General features: G+C 44.7%; 1 protein-coding gene across 4 annotated transcripts in view; it reads right to left on the reverse strand.

The window, feature by feature from the left end:
- The window catches only part of ARHGEF7 (Rho guanine nucleotide exchange factor 7), a 163,548-nt gene that overhangs the window by 60,253 nt on the left and 79,662 nt on the right, over window positions 1-23,633 (reverse strand). For all 4 annotated transcript variants that reach the window (XM_077296997.1, XM_077296995.1, XM_077296998.1 and 1 more), the window contains exon 6: window positions 22,156-22,244. In XM_077296997.1, coding sequence (XP_077153112.1) covers window positions 22,156-22,244 — 89 coding nt within the window. The remainder of the gene's footprint in view (window positions 1-22,155; window positions 22,245-23,633) is intronic.

Genomic DNA, 23,633 nt, shown 5'->3' on the forward strand with positions numbered 1-23,633 from the left:
CTATTTGACAGATCGTGGCATTTTTAATTGAGGACATATCGGGCAGGGATACTGGTAGGTAAACCACAGGAGATTGTACCCGGTTAATCTGCCGAGTGGCAGAATGCGCCGCTGCTTCCAGCAGGTCATTGCAGAGTTAAAAATTAGGAGCCTCGATCCCCCATCCTCTTAACAAGGAAGTGGAGAGGGAAATACGCCTACTTGCATCTTCTGTTAAATAGTGGTGATGCAGAGGGGGGTGCTCAGACGCCCGAAAAAAGGGATGCCTCTGTACATCCACAGAGTGCAAGTCTCCGGGTGGACAGGACAGGCTGTCTGGCGTTAGGCCTGGACCTTCGAGTGCCCGTCTGTTGATGGTGTGGGGAGACCGGCGCCCTTTAAAGTGCCTGTCGCCGTTAAAAATCAGACCAGGCATAGCGTCCCGCGTAGAGGCTTCTGTCCAGTGAATCGCATATCCGGACTGGATGGCAAAAGCTCTACGAGGGAGTTTAGGCTGAGGGAACTAGTTACACTGGGATAAACTGGGATCAGCGGCAGAGGGCTCCTCATTTATGACCAGTTTCGGATTGGTCATGGTGCCCTCAAGACCAGGGAATACTGGTCGTGTGCCGTTAAGACCAGGGAAAACTGGTCGTGTGCCTTTAAGACCAGGGAATACTGGTCGTGTGCCTTTAAGACCAGGGAATACTGGTCGTCTGCCTTTAAGACCAGGGATTACTGGTCGTGTGGCTTTAAGACCAGAGAATGCTGGTCGTGTGCCTTTAAGACCAGGGAATACTGGTCGTGCGCCATTAAGACCAGGGAATACTGGTCGTGTGCCTTTAAGACCAGGGAAAACTGGACGTGTGCCTTTAAAACCCGGGAATTCTGGTCACGCGCCCTTAAGACCAGGGAATACTGGTCACGTGCCTGTAAGACCAGGGAATACTGGTCACGTGCCTTTAAGACCAGGGGATACTGGTCACGTACCCTTAAGACCAGGGGATACTGGTCACGTACCCTTAAGACCAGGGAATACTGGTCACGTGCCTTGAAGACCAGGGAATACTGGTCACGTGCCTTTAAGACCAGGAAATACTGGTCACGTGCCTTTAAGACCAGGAAATACTGGTCACGTGCCTTTAAGACCAGAGAATACTGGTCGTGTGACTTTAAGACCAGGAATACTGGTCATGCGGGTTAGGTAAAATCTCGCAGCGAGCGAGAAGCGCCAATTTAGGGGGCGGAGCTACAGGCACGACATGGGCGGAGCCTCGAAACTTCCATGATAGGCCCCAGCCGGGGCGTAAATTTCTGCAGCCGGCGTCAGCGTAAAAGTTAGGGGTGGTCACCCGTTGCTCGAGAAAATTGAGCGCTTCTGCGTCAGGCGCTAAGCGCCAGGAAAAAAAGGCTAAGCCGCCTTGAGGCGACACAGTGCGCTTCTGTACTACACATCGGCCGAAGCCGGGAGCAAAATTTGTTAGCCGACTGGAGCGTTACCTCAGGGAGGTGGCCACAGGGAAGTCTGAGACTGCCTGTCAATATCCCGCTGCAGAAGCCCATTGTTGGCAGGATCCACTTACCAACGGTGCGCGTCCCGGCATGGAGCCGCCGCGGATGTCGGGTATTGCAGCGTGGACGGTGCAGGGATAGAGAGATAAACCTCAATCCATCATCCCTTTGTTAAGGAGGTGGAGAGGAACCGTCCGCCTCCTTGTCCGCTTTCACAGTGGTGGAGGAGGCTGCCCGGACCATGGAGGGGGGCTTCTGTACATCCACGAAGTTCAGCCCATCGGGACCATGAAAGCACCTCCGCTCCTGAAAAGGATTTCAACTGCGGCCTAGTCCGGCTGCAAAAGCCGGGGACTAAATTTATGGAGCCTGCCGGTGGAGCGCGTCGGCGGGCCGCGCGCCGAATGATTGCCGCTGGCGTACTGGCCAGTGGCACCCCCAGGACCGCATCTTCCAGGCAGGCAGCGTGAGGAAGCATGGCCCCCGAGATCTGCAGGGCGCCTCTCGTCCCAGACGAGAAGAGCCGATCTAGGGGGGCGGGGTTACGGCCGTGGGAGGGATCTGCCCACTGCGGCCTACTCCAGCTGAAAAGCCGGGGACTAAATTTCCAGCCTGCCTGGGGATGCGCGGCGGCCGCAACAGAGCGACGCTAACCGCCGCAGTTCCCGACCGCCGGCGCCTGTCCCCAGGGGCTCTGCCGCAAGTACTGCCGGCGCCTACCCCATAGAGGCCACTGCGGCCTACTCCGGCTGAAGAAGCCGGGGCCTAAATTTATGGGCCCTGCCGACGATGTGCGGCGGCGGCCGCGACGGAGCGCCGCCGAGCACCACCGACCACCGGTCGGCGGTGCCTCTCCCTGGGGACCCAGACTGCATCGCTGCCGCTGAGGGGGAGCAGGGAGGAGTCCCCAGAAGGTACTTACAGCCGCCGTCCCGGATCTCACAGGTCTGCTGGGCGCTTCTGTGAGTCTGTAAGCTCAATCCATGCACCCTGGATGGGGATGGAGAGGCCCCTGATGCATCTCTGTAGCAGAGGGGGGCTGCGGCACAACATCCCCTCCGGACTGCCTACGTCTCCAAATTACATCGCTGTAATGCAGGGTCCTGGAGGGGGTTGGGGGAAATCGGGACCAAAAAAGGAACCGTTGCCCTGGCGCAAACTTTTTTCGTGCGCCATACGTCGCAGGAGAGGGACGGGGAGGTATACTCGCCGTGCTCGCCTGTTGTTGGTTCGGGGGAGAGCGGACCTTATGAAAAAAAGGACCCGTCGCCCCCTTCACTCCGTTAAATAAAAAATTAAAAATTTACATAAAATTAAAAAATCAAAAATTAAAACAAAGATGGGGTCTGGGAAAAAAGACCCAAGTGCCTCCTAAGACACTAAGCAAGAACTGGTTAGCTGAGGGCCAGCAGGAGGGTGTATACTGCAGGGGAGGAGCTAACTTTCTTTGTATCACTTAGTGTCCTCCTAGTGGCAGCAGCATAACACCCACGGTCTGTGTCCCCCAATGAGGCGTAGGAGAAATAAAAAATATATTAAAAGTTTAAATCACCCCTCTTTCGCCCCAATCAAAATAAAACAATTAAAAAAAAATCAAACATACACATATTTGGTATCGCCGCGTTCAGAATTGCCCGATCTATCAATAAAAACAAAGGATTAACCTGACCGCTAAATGGCGTAGCGAGAAAAAAAATCAAAACGCCAAAATTACTTTTTTTGGTCGCCGCGACATTGCATTAAAATGCAATAACGGGCGATCAAAAGAACGTATCTACACCAAAATGGTATAATTAAAAACGACAGCTTGGCACTCAAAAAGTAAGCCCTCACCTGACCCCAGATCACGAAAATTGGAGACGCTACGGGTATCAGAAAATCGCGCAATTTTTTTTTTTTTTTGCAAACTTTGGAATTTTTTTCCACCACTCAGATAAAAAATAACCTAGACATGTTAGGTGTCTATGAACTCGTAATGACCTGGAGAATCATAATGGCAGGTCAGTTTTAGCATTTGGTGAACCTAGCAAAAAAGCCAAACAAAAAACAAGTGTGAGATTGCACTTTTTTTGCAATTTCATCACACTTGGAATTTTTTTCACGTTTTCTGTTACAAGGCATGGTAAAACCAATGGTATCGTTCAAAAGTACATCTCGTCCCGCAAAAAATAAGCCCCCACATGGCCATATTGACGGAAAAATAAAAAAAATTATGGCTCTGGGAAGGAGGGGAGCGAAAAACGAAAACGAAAAAAGCTCCGGTGGTGAAGGGGTTAATAGGAGTCGACCAACATTCCACAGGCCACGATCAACAACCTGATCACCTCTATGCGAAGGAGATGTGTTCTACTGCATAAGGTACCGTATATACTCGAGTGTAAGCCGAGATTTTCAGCCCATTTTTTTAGGCTGAAAGTGCCCCTCTCGGCTTATACTCGAGTCATTGTCCCAGGGGGGGTTGGCAGGGGAGGGGGAGCAGCAGCTGTGACATACTCACCTGCTCCCTGCTCGGTCCCTGCACGTCCCTGGTTCTCCGGGCGCTGACAGCTTCTTCCAGCGTTGAGTGGTCACATGGTACCGCTCATTACAGTAATGAATATGAACGCGACTCCACTCCCATTGGGGTGGAGCTGCATATTCATTACTGTAATGAGCGGTAACGGTGACCGTTCAATACAGGAAGAAGCTGTCAGCTCCCGAAGAACCAGGGACGTGCAGGGACCGGGCCCAGGAGCAGGTGAGTTAAATGGAGAGGGGGAGCAATGCGGGATATTCACCTTTCCTCGTTCCGGTGCCGCTCCGTCTTCCGCGTCCTCTGCAGGGACGCTCAGGTCAGAGGGCGCGATGACGTGGTTAGTCCACGCCCTCTGCCTGAAGGTTAGTGCAGTGGACGCGGAAGACACAGCGGCGCCGGAACGAGGACAGGTGAATATTGCAAGTGCCGGGGGCCTGAGCGACGAGAGGGGAGTATATCTTTTTTTTTTTTATCGCAGCAATGGCATATGGGGCAAATATCTTTATGGAGCATCTATGGGGCCATAATCAACATTTGTGCAGCATTATATGGGGCAAATATCTCTGGAGCATCTTATGGGGCCCTTATTAGCCTTTATGCAGCATTATATGGGGCATATTTTAATATGGAGTATCTTATGGGGCCCATCATGAACTGTATGGAGCATTATATGGGGCCCCTGATTCAATATGGATATTCAAAAACACTTAACCTACGGATATCGCAATTAATTTTACTGTTATTGGTACCTATTTTTATTTTTGAAATTTACCGGTAGCTGCTGCATTTTCCACCCTAGGCTTATACTCGAGTCATTAAGTTTTCCCAGTTTTCTGTGTCAAAATTAGGGGGGTTGGCTTACACTCGGGTCGGCTTATACTCGAGTATATATGGTAAATGGTGGTCACACCAGATACTGACTTGTTTTCTGACCACCCCAATGCTGTAAAACTGCACATTTTACAGAGGCCTTTTATTGTGGCCAGCCTAAGGTACATGTGTGCAATAATCGTGCCGTCTAATCAGCACCTTGATATGCCACACCCATGAGGAACATGGATTATCTCGGCAAAGGAGAAGCGCTCACTAACACAGATTTAGACATATTTGTGAACAACATATTTGGGAGAATAATGCCTTTTGTGAACATAGAAAAAGTCTTAGGGCTCATACTCACTTGCGAGAAACTCGGATGAATCTCGCAAGTTAATACCCGGCACTGCACCCGGCACTCAGGAGCTGAGAATGCGGCTGCATGTATTGCTATGCAGCCGCACGCTCCGATCTGAGTGCCGGCAGCAGCGCCGGGTATTAACATGCGAGACTCATCCGAGTTTCTTGCAAGTGAGTATGAGCCCTTAGAGTTCAGCTCATGAAAAATGGAAGCAAAAGTGTTGTGTTATATTTTTGTTCAGTGTAATTTACTGTTTTACACCTTCAGGGCTATATTAAATGTATGGACTGAGAATGACATAGGACATAAAAGAGGTTATTTAGATTAATCACACACGTGAAAATACTTGCTAAAAGCAAACACTGAATACAGAGTTTGTGACCAAGACAGAAATGTGAGATCAGTAGAGAGACTCCCATCATACACAAGCCACAAAGTGGCCAAGTCTATCACCACATATCCTGGCCATAGAGGCAAGAAATCCTTTTCCACTGTCCTTAATCCAAATTGACCACATTTTATTTGACATTTGATAGCAGAGCCTATAACCTAACAGCAGCATGTCTATATACCCAGGCTTTCTGTATTCTCATTGTGCACAGCTCGGACAGAAAGGCTTGGGGTTTCATTCTGCGGCTACATTACAGCCTGCTCGTTTGCCTTCAATGCGTCCATTCATTTCAAAGCACACACAGAGGAATAAGGACATTTTTGTTGAATTTTGCAAATTCATTCACTGCCCAGGACCTAGTTGTTGACCTCCACAGCAAAATGGCTCAATTCTACCGTATCCATGTGTGTCATAAATGCAATAATGCAGTCAGCTGGCCATGACCAAGCCAACATGGGCTGCTAGGTTGAAAATTCGGAAGGGCAAGTGCAAAAAAACCAAAAAGGTGTCAAAACACATAGGATTTCAGTCAATTAAGTAAATACTCCTCTAATAGTCAATTTATAGTGGTACATGATGAAAAAAAAGTGAAGCAATTATTCATGTGAAGCCGGAAACACTTTCATTCTATAAAAATATATTTTAAAAAATGGGAGCGAAAAGTCATTAAAGGAGAATTTATAACACGTTATACAAATTATATATTAATTTGTAATGCTGCAGACCAGAATGATAAGCCTTATTAAACAAGAAAAGAAGCAGTGCATTGTACATGGTACACCCCCGAAATAAAAGCAGTGCTAGTGGAAGCGGAGCACAAGTCACCTCTCCTGCACCCCTCTTCAGCCAGATCCCCCTGCGTGGGCGGCAAGCACTGGGAAAGCTCATTGAAGACCCCATAACACAGGCAGCGAGTTTTCGTTAGCCTTCCCATCCCACTATGCTCTGGAGGAGTTGATGAGCATTAAACAGAGCCTTGCTGTTGAAGAGCAGGATAAATAGTCCATGCCAAGCAAGCGACGAGGAATGGTGAAGACATTACAGCTAGGAGACATCCCAGTGCACAGAGGGGAGGGGGATTCTCCAGACAACTCAGAGTATTTTCACAGAAAACTTCAGCAAACAGGAGAGACGCAAGAGGAAAAGAAGCCATTTCACAGCAATATCCACATCCAAGAGACATTCATCCTCAAAGTACAACTAGGACCCTACAGTTGTGGAGTAACAGGCCGCGAGCCAAGCATGCCAAAGCTTCAGTCGCACAGAGACGCACCAGGGACTTCGTCAACTTGGCCCATACGGGAAGACCAATAAAATTTAGGACCCATAAATTATGTGAAATTTTGCATTGGGTCCACACGTTTCAAGTTACACCACTGGCTGCATATACACAAATTAAGTGATTGTAATGTCATTTATTTAGAAACAGAAAAATGAATAGTTGTGGTAGGAAATCGTCTAGATCACGGATCACCAACTTGTGGCTCACACAGACAAGTGAAAGTTGTCTACACCGTGACCGAGGAGGATTCATGAATAAGGTCTACTGGCATCACAGTTCCCTCTCCTCCTTGATGATGACGTCACCAGACTCTCCCCTGCAGCTACCCTCTCCTCCTTGACGATGACGTCACCCGACTCTCCCTTGCAGCTACCCTCTCCTCCTTGACGATGACGTCACCCGACTCTCCCTTGCAGCTGCCCTCTCCTCCTTGATGAGGACGTCACCTGACTCTCCCCTGCAGCTGCCCTCTCCTCCTTGATGAGGACGTCACCTGACTCTCCCCTGCAGCTGCCCTCTCCTCCTTGATGATGACGTCACCTGACTCTCCCCTGCAGCTGCTTACTTTTCATATTATTTTTCAATTGAATTGTACAGACTATGGGTGACATGAGAGGTGCAAGAAGTTCTGAAATTATTATTCTTGTTTTTTTTGTGCATGTCATGTTCATTTTAGTGATATAACTACTTTGGTATATTTATATATAGTTTTCCAAGATTAGGAAAAAAGGTTGATCGTTTTCTACAAACAGCACTATTTTAGTATATGGGCTTAATATATACGCAGCCCATGATGCCCAGCACATGGACTAAAGTGGTGCGGTTTCTATTAAAAGAAATAGGAAGAAAAATAAGACTTTTTGGTAATTTTGGAAGATTTTTCATGCTAATTTCAGTTGTGCATATTTCACACTCTGTATATGCAAACACATGTAAAGTAAGCTGCGGAGACACTATAATAGCCAGTTTCCTACTCCACACTGATGAGGGGCAAAAACCCCGAAACAGCTGTTTGTGGATGGATACCATAGGTGGTCTTCCTTTATTGGATATTCTCCTTTATTGGATGCTGCCCTTCCCGTGGTTGTTCCTTCCCGGAGAAAGGCCTGGCTATTCATTGCTTGCGTTGAGAAACACGTGATGGTGTCTCCGCAGCTTACTTTACATGTGTTTGCATATTTCCCATAAGGGATGGGGGCAGTGTTCTGGATCACTGCATTGAGAAACACGTGATGGTGTCTCCGCAGTGTTGGATGTTTTGGTCTCCCCGAGGTCATTCATCTGTTCCTTCACACTCTGTATATGTACAGCAATTCACAAAGCAGCAGTAGGTGTCCTGACCCAAACCAACACCCTCACAGGAATTTCCTCCCACACACCAAAGACATACTGATATTGGGAGTTTAGATTGTGAGCCCCAATTGGGACAGTATTATATTATAGAATGTAGCTCGCAACAATCTTTTAGAACTGACTATGGCTCCCAAAATAAGAATTTTTGGGGACCAGAGTAACATAAGTTTTCTTAACACCATTCACGCTCATGCATTGGGAAACAAAAAATGAAAATGTTAAAAAGAAAAGAAGGTCAGTACAGATCTGTTATAATGCCCTACAATCACAAAAAACGGGGCAATAGAAACAAGTTGTGTTATTACTGTATATTCTTGTGTGTCTTGATTTTGGTTTAGCAAATATTTTGGATAAGAAAGACAACAAGTCCCATTATTACAGGATTAAACGAATTCACAACCTGGACTCAGCCTGCTCAATCTCTGCCAAATAAATGTTACTTGAGCAATATAAGTTATAAAGTAGGTTGGGACAGTATCCATGAGGTTTACAAAGTGGTGCTCTAATATATGATGGGTCTTCGAAAGCAGCAAGAAACAAACAATTATTGTTCTATGTATGGGAAAAGCTGTAATTTTAAAAGGTATAGACCTGATCCGAAAAGAAGATCTACAAGTAATATTAATGTTTGTGAAGAGCTGTGGAACATAATAGTGCTGAATAAGTATAATAAATACATTTATGTAAACCCATTCTCTCATGATATGCACCAGATCTACCACAAGGACCCCAGTGTAAGACACGCACACGTAAGATGCTGATCAGCGGCAGCATTTACATCTTGGCAGTGCAGCTTTGTCCGCTCGGACACAATATGGATGCTGCAGCCAATGAGTAACCATTACTTGGCTGCAGCTCTCAGGAGATACCCCTGCCACCTGCCTGGGCACAGCAGTGAACAATTCTTTAAAGAATCAATATTTCCTGAACATAAAATATTTTAAACCACAAGAGGGCAGCATTGTCTTGATGACCACGCACGGTTGGAAGACATTCCCTAGCGATCAGGATTAATTACATTGGAATCATGATCTATTTGACACTATGCAAGCCACGGCAGACTGACATTTCTTGACCTGCAGCCATCATTGGAAAACTGCATCACTGATAAAACTACCGTACTTTCTGCAATGTGCAGTGCAGGAAAAAATATGAAAACGGTAGGTTAATCAAACGTTTTATACCAGAATTCTGGCGTAAAACTGGTAAAAATGATGCAATTTATTTGCACCTCTCCGCATTTTATGCCATCCTGGCCAGCTATGGCCAATTTTTAAAAACAAGTAGGTGGTTCTTCGCCAGGATATGCCATAACCACGCACAGCTGACAATTTCATCATAATTTACATCATGTAAATTACAGCGCAAATTCTACATGTGGCTCATGGCAGCTAAAGGATCAACCAAATACATTAGGAGGAGCATGCACGTTAACATATTTGGCGCTCCTTACGTGACTGCACTTTTCATCAAGACTGGCATGCAAGAGAAGTTTTGATGAATCGGAGCCCAATATTGCCCTTCTTGCTCCACTGATTTCAGTGTGAACCAAGTCATACTATAACCCGGAACAGAAGAGGACATGTTCTGCAGCTATTTGCAGTAGAACGGATTGTTTGGGCTTTCCGCTAAATGTGCAAAGATTGATAAAATCTCAGACATTAGGACACAGATTATGCAAACTTTGAAGCTGCTACATCTTAAAGGGAACCTGTCCGCAGGTTTGTGCACAGTAACCTACAGACAGTGTCACGTTAGAGCCGTTATACTGATCACAATGATACCTGGGTGGTTGTTGTGTAATCTTTAGTTATCAGTTTTTAGTTAATGATATGCCCGTGCTCCGGGGCGGCCTGTGGAGGGGGTCTTCATGTGGTGCTCTGATTAGATATTCATAATACAGACTGCTGACACGTCACTGATCCCTCACTGACCTGCCCCCTAGTTTACATAATAAATATCTGCACACACTGAAGAAAAAAAAACCCTTCTGCAGGCGGATGACGGCCATGGCACATGCGCTGCAGCATAACTGAAGTTTAGTGTCCCAATAATAAATGTGGTTGATGTTATTCAGATAGAAAAAATAAATCAATTTTAAAATGGTGCCCGCCATGCCTGCGCAGCAGCAGCTATCAGTGTATATAGGTGATCCAATAGCTGCAACTGTGCATGCGCCGACAACTCCATCTTGCTGGAGAAGAAAAAAAAACTCCTCCAAAATGGCACCATCTGCGCAGTAGCAGCTATCAGATCTCTATACACACTGATAGCTGCTACTGCGCAGGCAGCACATTTTTAAAATTGATTTTTTTTTTCTATCTGAATAACATTAACCACATTTATTATTGGGACATTACAAATGCTAATATGCTGCAGCGCAGATGTCACGGCCGGCACCTGCCTGCAGAAGGGTTTTTTTTCCTTCAGTATGTGCAGATATTCATTATGTAAACTAGGGGGCAGGTCAGTGAGGGATCAGCAGTCTGCATCTGCTGTCAGCAGTCTGCATTAACAAGAGAAATAATACCAGATTCATCAATAGTTAACCACAATAAATGGAAAAAGATAAGGGTCCAGCGGTCATGGTGCACATTGGCACAAATGACAAAGTTAGAGGTAGGTGGAAGGTCCTTAAAGACGATTTTAGGGAATTAGGCTGCAAGCTGAAAGCAAGGACCTCCAAGGTGGCATTTTCCAAAATACTGCCTGTACCACGTGCCACGCCAGAGAGGCAACGGGAGATTAGGGAGGTTAATAAGTGGCTCAAGAATTGGTGTAGGAAGGAGGGGTTTGGGTTCCTGCAGAACTGGGCCGACTTCTCAGTTGGCTACAGGCTCTACGCTAGGGACGGGCTGCACCTCAATGGGGAAGGTGCAGCTGTGCTGGGGGAGAAAATGGCTAGAGGGTTGGAGGAGCGTTAAGTGTTAAACTAGGGATTGGGGGGAGGGTATTCATTTTATAGGAGGGAAGATAGTGCAGATAGAGACCTGGGCACAAATAAGGAAGTTGGGGGTGGCAGAGGCATGGGGGGTGGGGTTAGAACAGTTAATAATTTAAGAAAGAATAGAGGTACAGAGAGGAACATCAAGTGCATGTATACTAATGCCAGAAGCCTCGCCAACAAAATGGACGAATTAGAACTAATGTTGTTGGAACATAATTATGACATGGTGGGGATATCTGAAACATGGCTGGATGAGAGCCATGACTGGGCTGTTAACTTGCAGGGCTATAGTCTGTTCAGAAATGACCGAATGGATAGGCGAGGGGGAGGGGTGTGTCTATATGTAAAATCATCCTTAAAACCCATCCTGCGTGATAATATAGGTGAATTTAATGAAAATGTAGAGTCCCTGTGGGTGGAGATAAGGGGAGGGGGAAAAAATAATAAATTACTGATAGGGGTTTGTTATAAATCTCCAAAAATAATGGAAGCAGCGGAGAATAGCCTCGTAAAGCAAATAGATGAAGCTGCGACTCAAGGAGAAGTCATTATTATGGGGGACTTCAACTACCCTGAAATAGATTGGGGAACAGAAACCTGCAGTTCCAACAAAGGTAATCGGTTTTTGACAACTATGAGTGACAATTACCTTTCACAACTGGTTCAGGACCCAACAAGGAGGGGGGCACTGCTAGACCTAATATTAACCAACAGGCCAGACCTCATATCAAATATAAGGGTTGGGGGTCACTTGGGGAATAGTGATCACAAAATAATAAGTTTTCATGTATCCTTTAACCCCTTCATGACCTTGGGATTTTCCGTTTTTCCGTGTTCGTTTTTCACTCCCCTCCTTCCCAGAGCCTTAACTTTTTTATTTTTCCGTCAATATGGCCATGTGAGGGCTTATTTTTTGCGGGACAAGTTGTACTTTTGAACGACATCATCGGTTTTAGCATGTCGTGTACTAGAAAACGGGAAAAAAGTTCCAAGTGCGGTGAAATTGCAAAAAAAGTGCAATCCCACACTTGTTTTATGTTTGGCGTTTTTGCTAGGTTCACTAAATGCTAAAACTGACCTGCCATTAGGAGTCTCCAGGTCATTACGAGTTCATAGACACCTAACATGTCTAGGTTATTTTTTATCTAAGTGGTGAAAAAAAATTCCAAACTCTGCTTAAAAAAACAAAAACAAAAAAAAATTGTGCCATTTTCCGATACCCATAGCGTCTCCATTTTTCATGATCTGGGGTCAGTTGAGGGCTTATTTTTTGCGTGCCGAGCTGGCGTTTTTAATGATACCATTTTGGTGCAGATACGTTCTTTTGATCGCCCGTTATTGCATTTTAATGCAATCTCGCGGCGACCAAAAAGAATGTAATTCTGGCGTTTCAATTATTTTTCTCGCTACGCTGTTTAGCGATCAGGTTAATGCTTTTTTTTTTTATTGATAGATCGGGCGATTCTGAACGCGTCGGTACCAAATATGTGTAGGTTTGACTGATTTATTTTGAATGGGGCAAAAGGGGGGTGATTTCAACTTTTATATTTTTTTTATTTTTTTCACATTTTTTTAACTTTATTTTGTTTTACTTTTGCCATAGGAGGCTAGAAGCTGGCACAACTCAATCGCCTCTGCTACACAGCAGCAATCATCAGATCGCTGCTATGCAGAGGAAATGCAGGTGTGCTATGAGCGCTGACCACAGGGTTGCGCTCACAGATAGCCGGGATCAGTAACCATAGAGGTCTCAAGGACCTCTATTGGTAACTATGCAGAAGCATCGCTGACCCCAATCATGTGACGGGGGTCAGCGATGCGCTCATTTCCAGCCGGATGCGCTGCTTAAATGCCGCTGTCAGCGTTTGACAGTGGCATTTAACTACTTAATAGCGGCGGGTGAATCGCGATTTCACTCACCGCTATTGCGGGCACATGTCAGCTGTTCAAAACAGCTGACATGTCCCGGCTTTAATGCGGGCTCACAGCCGGAGCCCACATCAAAGCGGGGGTTCTCTCCTCGGACGTACTATCCCGTTAGAGGTCAGAAAGGGGTTAATAAGATGTGTAGTAGAGGGGTTACAAGGACACTAAACTTCAGGAGGGCAAATTTCCAAGGGATGAGAGAGGATCTTGGTGCAATTAACTGGGACGATATCCTAAGGCATAAAAATACACAAAGAAAATGGGAGACGTTTATTAGCATCATGGATAGGACCTGTGCACAGTATATACCGTATGGGAATAGACATACTAGAAATAGGAGGAAACCAATATGGCTAAATAGAGATGTAAGGGGCGCAATAAGGGACAAAAAGAAAGCATTTAGAGAATTAAAGGAAGTAGGTAGTGAGGAGGCATTAAATAAATACAGAAAATTAAATAAGTTCTGTAAAAAGCAAATCAAGGCAGCAAAGATTGAGACAGAGAGACTCCTTGCCAGAGAGTAAAAATAATCCCAAAATATTCTTTAACTACATAAATAGTAAGAAACTAAAAATTGAAAGTGTTGGCCCCCTTAAAAATAGTCTGGGGGAAATGGTGGATGAGGATGAGGAAAAAGCCAATATGCTAAATGACTTTTTTTCATCAGTATTTACACAAGAAAATCCCATGGCAGACAATATGATCAGTGATAACAAAAATTCCCCATTAAGTGTCACCTGCTTAACCCAGCAGGAAGTACGGCGGCATCTAAAAATCACTAAAATTGACAAATCTCCGGGCCCGGATGGGATATACCCCCGAGTACTGCAGGAATTAAGTACAGTTATTGATAGACCATTATTTTTCATCTTTAAAGAGTCCATAATAACAGGGTCTGTACCACAGGACTGGCGTATAGCAAATGTGGTACCAATATTCAAAAAGGGGACAAAAACTGAACTCGGAAATTATAGGCCAGGAAGCTTAACCTCTACTGTGGGTAAAATCCTGGAGGGCATTCTAAGGGATGCTATACTGGAGTATCTGAAGAGGAATAACCTCATGACCCAGTATCAGCACGGGTTTACTAGGGACCGATCTTGTCAGACTAATTTGATCAGCTTCTATGAAGAGGTAAGTTCCGGTCTGGACCAAGGGAACCCAGTAGATGTAGTGTATATGGACTTTTCAAAAGCTTTTGATACGGTGCCACACAAAAGGTTGATACATAAAATGAGAATGGGGATAGGGGAAAATATGTGTAAGTGGGTTACGAGCTGGCTCAGGGATAGGAAACAAAGGGTGGTTATTAAAGGAGCACACTTGGACTGGGTCGCGGTTAGCAGTGGGGTACCACAAGGGTCAGTATTGGGCCCTCTTCTTTTTAACATATTAATGACCTTGTAGGGGGTATACAGAGTAGAATTTCAATATTTGCAGATGACACTAAACTCTGCAGGGTAATCAATACAGAGGAGGACAATTTTATATTACAGGTTGATTTATGTAAACTAGAAGCTTGGGCTGACGAATGCCAAATAAGCTTTAATGAGGATAAATGTAAGGTCATGCACTTGGGTAGAAGTAATAAGATGTAAAACTATGTGCTTAATTCTAAAACTCTGGGCAAAACCGTCAACGAAAAAGACCTGGGTGTATGGGTGGATGACAAACTCACATTTAGTGGCCAGTGTCAGGCAGCTGCTACAAAGGCAAATAAAATAATGGGATGTATTAAAAGAGGCATAGATGCTCATGAGGAGAACATAATTTTACCTCTATACAAGTCACTAGTTCGACCACACTTAGAATACTGTGCACAGTTCTGGTCTCCGGTGTATAAGAAAGACATAGCTGAACTGGAGCGGGTGCAGAGAAGAGCGACCAAGGTTATTAGAGGACTGGGGGGTCTGCAATACCAAGATAGGTTATTACACTTGGGGCTATTTAGTTTGGAAAAACGAAGGCTAAGGGGTGATCTTATCTTAACCCCTTAAGCCCCGAGGGTGGTTTCCACATTAATGACAGGGCCAATTTTTACAATTCTGACCGCAGTCCCTTTATGAGGCTATAACTCTGGAACACTTCAACGGATCCCGGTGATTCTGACATGGTTTTCTCGAGACATATTGTACTTTATGAGAGTGGTAAAATTTATTTGATATTACCTGCGTTTATTTGTGAACAAAACCGAAATTAGGCAAAAATTTTGAACATTTTGCAATTTTCCAAATTTGAATTTTTATGCCCTTAAATCACAGAGATATGTCACACAAAATACTTAACCTCTTTCTGACCTCGGACGGGATAGTACGTCCGAGGTCAGATACCGCTCTTTGATGCAGGGCTCCTGCGGTGAGCCCGCATCAAAGCTGGGACATGTCAGCTGTTTTGAAATCGCGACTCACCCGCCATTAACTAGTTAAATGCCGCTGTCAAATGCTGACAGTGGCATTTAACCGGTGCTGCTATGTAGCAGAGCCGATAGAGTGGTGTCAGCTTCCAGCCTCCCATGGAGGCTATAGAAGCATGGCAAAAGTAAAAAAAAAAAAAAAAAAAAAAAAAAAAAAAAAAAGTGAAAAAAATAATAAAAAAAAATATATAAAGAAGTTTAAATCACCCCCCTTTCGCCCCATTCAAAATAAATCAATAAAAATAAAAAAAAATCTAACCTACACATTTGGTATCGCCGCATTCAGAATCGCCCAATCTATCAACAAAAAAAAGGATTAATCTGATTGCTAAACGGCGTAGCGAGAAAAAAAATTCAAAACGCCAGAATTACGTTTTTTTGGTCGCTGTGACATTGCATTAAAATGGAATAACGGGCGATCAAAAGAACGTATCTGCACCAAAATGCCATAATTAAAAACGCCAGCTCAGCACGCAAAAAACAAGGCCTCACCCGACCCCAGATCATGAAAAATGGAGACGCTACGAGTATCGGAAAATGGCGCAATTTTTATTTTTTTTATTTAGCAAAGTTTGGATTTTTTTTTCATTATTTAGATAAAAGAGAGCCTAGACATGTTTAGTGTCTATGAACTCGTAATAACCTGGAGAATCATAATGGCAGGTCAGTTTTAGCATTTAGTGAACCTAGTTAAAAAGCCAATCAAAAAACAAGTGTGGGATTGCACTTTTTTTGCAATTTCACCGCACTTGGAATTTTTTTCCCGTTTTCTAGTACACAACATGCTAAACCAATGATGTCGTTCAAAAGAACAACTTGTTTCGCAAAAAACAAGCCCTCACATGGCCATATTGACAGACAAATAAAAAAAGTTTTGGCTCTGGGAAGAAGGGGAGCAAAAAACGAACACGGAATAATGGAAAATCCCAAGGTCATGAAGGGGTTAATAAGTAACATTTCCCACATGTCTACTTTACATCAGCACAATTTTGGAAACAATTTTTTTTGTTAGGGAGTTACAAGGGTTAAAAGTTGACCAGCAATTTCTCATTTTTACAACATCATTTTATTTTTAGGGACCACATCACATTTCAAGTCATTTTGAGGGGTTTATATGATAGAAAATAACCAAGTGTGACACCATTCTAAAAACTGCACCCCTCAAGGTGCTCAAAACTACATTCAAGAAGTTTATTAACCTTTCAGGTGTTTCACAGGAGTTTTTGGAATGTTAAAAAAAAAAAAAAAAAATTAACATTTAATTTATTTTATTTTTTTCACAAAAAATGTACTTCAGCTCCAATTTGATTTATTTTACCAAGGGTAACAGAAGAAAATGGACCCCAAAAGTTGTTGTACAATTTGTCCCGAGCACCCAGATACCCCTTATGTAGGGGTGAACCACTGTTTGGGCGCATGGCAGAGCTCGGACTTTTCAATGCAAAATTGGCTGGAATTGTGATGGGACGCCATGTTGCGTTTGGAGAGTCACTAATGTGCCTAAACATTGAAACCCCCCACAAGTGACAACATTTTGGAAAGTAGACCCCCTAAGGAACTTATCTAGATGTGTGGTGAGAACTTTGACCCACCAAGTGCTTCACAAAAGTTTATAATGTAGAGTCGTAAAAATAAAAAATAATATTTTTTCACAAAAATGAACTTTTCGCCCGCAATTTTTTATTTTCCCAAGGTTACCAGAAGAAATTGTACCCCAAACGTTGTTGTGCAATTTGTCCTGAATACGCCGATACCCAATATGTGGGGGTAAACCACTGTTTGGGTGCATGGCAGAGCTAGGAAGGGAAGGAGCGCCATTTGACTTTTCAATGCAAAATTGGCTGGAATTGAGATGGGACACCATGTTACGTTGGGGAGCCCCTGATGTGCCTAAACATTGAAACCCCCCACAAGTCACACCAATTTGGAAAGTAGACCCCTAAGGATCTTATCTAGATGTGTTGTGAGAGCTTTGAACCCCCAAAAGTTTCACTATAGTTTATAACGCGGAGCCGTGAAAATAAAAATTCTTTTTTTCCACAAAAATTATTTTTTAGCCCCAGTTTTGTATTTTCCAAAGGGTAACAGGAGAAATTGGACCCGAAAAGTTGTTTTCCAATTTGTCCTGAGTACGCAGATACCCCATATGTGGGGGGAACCACGGGAGAGCTCGGAAGGGAAGGAGCACCGTTTTACTTTTTCAACGCAGAATTGGCTGAAATTAAGACCTAAACAGTGGAAACCCCCAATTTTAACTGAAACCCTAACCCAATCACAACCCTAATCCCAACCACACCCCTAACCCCAACCTCAACCACAGCCCTGACCCTAATCCCAACCATAACCCTAACCACACCCCTAACCCTGACACACCCATAACCCTAATCCCAACCGTAAATGTAATCCAAACCCTAACCCTAGCCCCAACCCTAACCCTAACCCTAGCCCCAACCCTAACCCCAGCCCTAACCCTAAACCTAGCCCCAACCCTAACCCTAGTCCCAACCCTAATGGGAAAATGGAAATACGTTTTTTTATTTTTCCCTAACTAAGGGGGTGATGAAGGGGGGTTTGATTTACTTTAAGGGTATGTTTCCACGTGCAGGAAACGCTGCGTTTGATGCTGCGCAGAGCCGCAGCGTCAAACACGCAGCGTCCAGATGTTACAGCATAGTGGAGGAAATCCCATCTCCACTATGCGTGGTAACACGCACCTGGCGGCCCTGCGATTCCGGACATGCTGCGCGTATTTTTAGATCGCAGCATGTCCGTATACCAAAGTATAACACAGGGCCCTATGAGTGGGGTGCGATGATGCCGGATGTGTGCAATGAACACATCCGGCATCATTGCATCACAGAAGGGGGTGGGGCTTAGGGCGGAGAGGGTTTGACGCTCTGTCCATACCGCTGGCCATCCTGAAGGTGGACACATACCATTATAGTGGGTTTTTTAGTGGATGTTTTTGATTGGCAGCTGTCACACACTAAAAGATGCTTTTTATTGCTAAAAAAAAATTTTTTGCGTCACATTTTGAGAGCTGTAATTTTTCCATATTTTGGTCCACAGAGTCATGTGAGGTCTTGTTTTTTGAGGGATGAGTTGACGTTTTTATTGGTAACATTTTCGGGCACGTGACATTTTTTGATCGCTTTTTGTTTTTGTGAGGCAGTATGACCAAAAACCAGCTATTCATGAATTTATTTATTTTTTTGGGGTGGGGGGTCGTTTATACCGTACCGCATTTGGTAAAATGGATAAAGCAGTTTTATTCTTTGGGTCAGTACGATTACAGCGATACCTCATTAATATCATTGTTTTTATGTTTTGGCGCTTTTATACAATAAAAACTATTTTATAGAAAAAAATAATTATTTTTGCATCGCTTTATTCTGAGGACTATAACTTTTTTATTTTTTCTCTGATGACGCTGTTTGGCAGCTCGTTTTTTGCGGGACAAGATGACGTTTTCAGCGGTACCATGGTTATTTATATCCGTCTTTTTGATCGCGTGCTATTCCACTGTTTGTTCGGCGGTATGATAATAAAGCGTTTTTTATCTCTCTGAGCAGGCGCTTGTAAGCCACCTCCCTGCAGGACCCGGATGTAGCCCCATGGCCATTTTGGATCTGGGGCCTGCAGTGAGGAGACCCTCGGTACAAGGTGAGCACATCGCCTTGTACCGAGGGTCTCAGGGAAGCACGCAGGGAGCCCCCTCCCTGCGCGATGCTTCCCTATGCTCCCGGAACACTGCGATCATGTTTGATCGCAGTGTGCCGGGGGGGGTTAATGTGCCGGGGACGGTCCGTGACCACTCCAGGCACATAGCTGACACCCGGCCGCGCTCCCCCTCTGAGCGCGGCCAATCGCTATGACGTACTATCCCGTCCCTGGGAATTAAGTCCCAGGTCACCTTGACAGGAGAGTACATCATATGGGATTAAGGGGTTAATGTATAAATATATGAGGGTACAGAACAAAGACCTTTCTGATGGTCTTTTTAATCATAGACCTGAGACAGGGACAAGGGGGCATCCTCTACGTCTGGAGGAAAGAAGGTTTAAGCATAATAACAGACGCGGATTCTTTACTGTAAGAGCAGTGAGACTATGGAACTCTCTGCCGTATGATGTTGTAGTGAGTGATTCATTACTTAAATTTAAGAGGGGACTGGATGCCTTTCTTGAAAAGTATAATGTTACAGGTTATATACACTAGATTCCTTGATAGGGCGTTGATCCAGGGAACTAGTCTGATTGCCGTATGTGGAGTCGGGAAGGAATTTTTTTCCCCAATGTGGAGCTTACTCTTTGCCACATGGTTTTTGTTTGCCTTCCTCTGGATCAACATGTTAGGGCATGTTAGGTTAGGCTATTGGTTGAGGAAAAACCTCCACTATTCTAGACAAAAAACCACCAGTACACAGGCATTGATGCTTACCTGTCCAAGGCCTCCAAACAATTGCACTAACCAAGGTGAAGCGGACCCAAATAAAGATGGCAAATACACAGGTGCAATAATACCGATAATGCAGCCACCCTACAATCAGGAATTGGCCGCTTGGTGCACCTGTGCAAACAAATAATCTATGTGGCATGTTCACACAAAAATGCAGAGCATATGGTTTTTTGTCTAGAATAGTGGAGGTTTTTCCCTCTTATGGTGTTTTTGTTGTTAGATTAGGACAGGCAAGATGTAAGGACCCTTGACGCAGGTTGCCGGCTTAAGTATTGTGGCCATAATATCAACCAATACCTTGCATACATTGTTATGTTTTTGTGCACTTTATATCTTTTCATCGTGCAGCTGGGCCCTAGATGGCTCTGTAAACTGTGGCCTCTGTTCACACAGGATGCATTACAGTCAGCAATGGTCAGCCCGCTATATGGCGTCATTAATAGGCTTTGAGCCATATACTTTGCATTCCTGTGTGAACACGCCACATACAGACTATTTGTTTGCACAGGTGCACCAAGCGGCCAGTTCCTGATTGTAGGGTGGCTGACTCATCAGTATTATTGCACCTGTGTATTTGCCATCTTTATTTGGGTCCGCTGCACCTTGGTTAGTGCAATTGTTTGGAGGCCTTGGACAGGTAAGCACCTCTGCCTGTGTGCTGGTGGTTTATAGGCTATGGGTTAAACTAGATGGACTTAGGGTATGTGTCCACGGTCAGTAAACGCTGCGTGTTTGACGCTGCAGCGTCAAACACGCAGCGTCCAGATGTTCCAGCATAGTGGAGGGGATTTTTTGAAATCCCGTGTCCACTATGCGTGGAAACCCGCACGCAGCGGGCCTGCGACTCTGGACATGCTGCGCGTCTTTTCAGATCGCAGCATGTCCGTACACCTTGCGGGGACGCAGCGTCCCCGCAAGGAATAACACAGGGCCCTATGGGAGGGGGGCGATGATCCCGGATGTGTACAGTTAACACATCCGGCATCATCGCGTCCAAAAAGGGGGCGGGGCTTAGCGCCGGCCATCCTGAACGTGGACACGCAGCCTTAAAGTCTTCATTCAACCTTAAAGGGCCACTGTCACCCCCTCCAGCCGTACTACAGCAGTACTACACAGCGCAGGCGCCGGTTTGAAAACATAAACAGCGCTGAGGGGGCGGCGCAGAAAGACCAAGAAGATGTGAGTGACGGCAGAGGAGCGTTTCGAGCTGGGGAGTGAGGAGCCGCCTCCCTGGCTAGAGACCGCAATGGTGGCTAAGTATCAAATCGCTTTTTGGGGGGTATACTTGAACCTAAAACTAAAAGAGCCACCTTGTTAGAATGCAGCATTACTTCTGCACAAGGTGGCTCTTTTCGTTTATAACGGCTGGAGGTGGGTGACAGTGGCCCTTTAATAACTATGTATGTTCAATTATTTTCTTGTTATATGGATCTGTATTTAATAAACTTTTGTATACTGATGAACACATACTGTGCTGCTCATGTCAACATTTTATACACACTCTTGGAGCATTGAACTCATTTTTCTTGTAGGACTCTATTATGAATACCTAATCAGAGCACCACATGAAGCCCACAACAGGCCGCCCCGGAGCACGGGCATATCATTAACTTAAAACTGAAATTAAAGATTACACAACAACCACAAGACAGATTTCATCACCCAGGTATCATTGTAATCAGTATAATGGCGCCGACCTGACACTGTCTGTAGGTTACTGAGCACAATCTTGATGACAGCTTCCCTTTAGGCTGGATTCAAACATCTGTGTCTCGAATTCCAATACAGGGACAAGTCATGGCTCTCCTATCCTGAAATCGACAGCCTCACTGACTACTGAGCTCAGATTAGGATACCCACTGCTGGGTCCATGCATCTCAGTCCATACTCAAACAGCAAAAACACTGATGTGCGAATCCGCTCATTGGGAGTCTGTGGATATGTTTCCATTGCTTTTCCCAACAGATAAAGGAGAGCATGCAGCAATACTGTTGACACAACACCCATTGAACCCTACACCGCAAACACAGTAAATGCAGAAAAAAAACATAACCGACATGTTTCCTAAAACACCAAAATGTAATAAACAAGTTGCGATACGGCCAAAAGTGTAATGCTTTTCAGAACAGGCATATCTGACTGGCAAAGCTTCAATAACATATATACGTTTGTAATGGGTAATCCATGTCTATAGCACACACTCACCACATTATAGTAGCTTTTATTGATTGCAGAAGTCTCAAAACCTTTTGGAGGGCTTTTCAGTGTTGTAGACTTTGGTGATACTGGCTTTTCTGAAGAAATAGAAGGTTGGCTCAACTTAATGGTAGTAGATAAGACAGGTCAGAGAAGGTCCGATGTTTTGTGTCATTACTATCCTCATGGCAGTCTACAAAATGTAGATCGGGACTCACAAAAAGGATTATGGGTAACCTATAACTAAAGATATACGGCTAGTAATGTACAATGGTATGCAATTAACAAATCAATACTCCAGTGACAAACTTTGGATCAGTTTTCTTTTCTACAAACTGTATAAACCACAGACTTTGGAGTAAAACACACAATAATCAATGAACTATGTGGGCTAGACGATCGTTAACCATTTTATGTGACTAAATATAATTTTTCAGTTACAGAGTAGAAAAAAAAAACCTATGCCTCTAGAAGACAGAAAGAGAGTAACAAACCTACTGTCGGCTCTGCTCTCAGCCTTCAAAGGCCCCTGAGGGAGTATGGAGGAACTTTTCTTCTGGTTACCAACCCTTTACCTATCAGGGAGTTGATGTGCCCACCAACTCACATTTAGAGAAGGAGATGATGTTTTCCACTTTTTCCTCAGTAACGGGCTATTCAGAGCCACAGGTTACGTAGGGAACTTTTAGGGAACTATAGCACTAAGGCCATGTTCACAAGTTGAGTATTTGGTGGGATTTTTACCTCAGTATTTGTAAGCCAAACCCGGAATGTGTAAAAATTGCAGAATTGGTGCACGTGTTTCTATTATACTTTTTCCTCATTGTCCCACTTCCTGGTTTTGGATTACAAATACCGGAGGCGAAAAAAAAATTTGTGATGGGCACGCGTTCCATACGTCGTGCACTGGATGCATCGGTATTTGTCGGGCCGTCGTATCTAAAAAAAGATCAAGGGAACATTTTTTCGTACGTCCTATCCTGCATTTTTATGCGCATGCCCGGCCGGAAATCCCCCCCTCCTCCCTGGGACTTTACATTGGACAGCAGACGCGTTGAAACACTGCGTATGCTGCTCACGCCACTCAAAATTTCACACACTTCCGTCGGTACGTCGCGCCGATGCTTCGTGACGGCCCTGTACCGACGGAAGTGTGAAAGAAGCCTAACATGAATGTGACCTTTTTACCAATAATGTTAAGTAGTAACCATTCTAAGTAAGCAAGTAAGATGCCACCTTAGACTATTTGCTCAGCAATATAATAATAATCTTAATTTTTATATAGCGCTAACATATTCCGCAGCGCTTTACAGTTTGCACACATAATCATCGCTGTCCCTCATGGGGCTCAATCTAAATTCCCTATCAGTATGTCTTTGGAATGTGGGAGGAAACCGGAGCACCCGGAGGAAACCCACGCAAACACGGGGAGAACATACAAACTCCTTGTAGATGATGTCCTTGGTGGGATTTGAACCCAGGACACC

Source organism: Ranitomeya variabilis, chromosome 3 (assembly GCF_051348905.1).
Source record: "Ranitomeya variabilis isolate aRanVar5 chromosome 3, aRanVar5.hap1, whole genome shotgun sequence".
NCBI lineage: Eukaryota > Metazoa > Chordata > Amphibia > Anura > Dendrobatidae > Ranitomeya > Ranitomeya variabilis.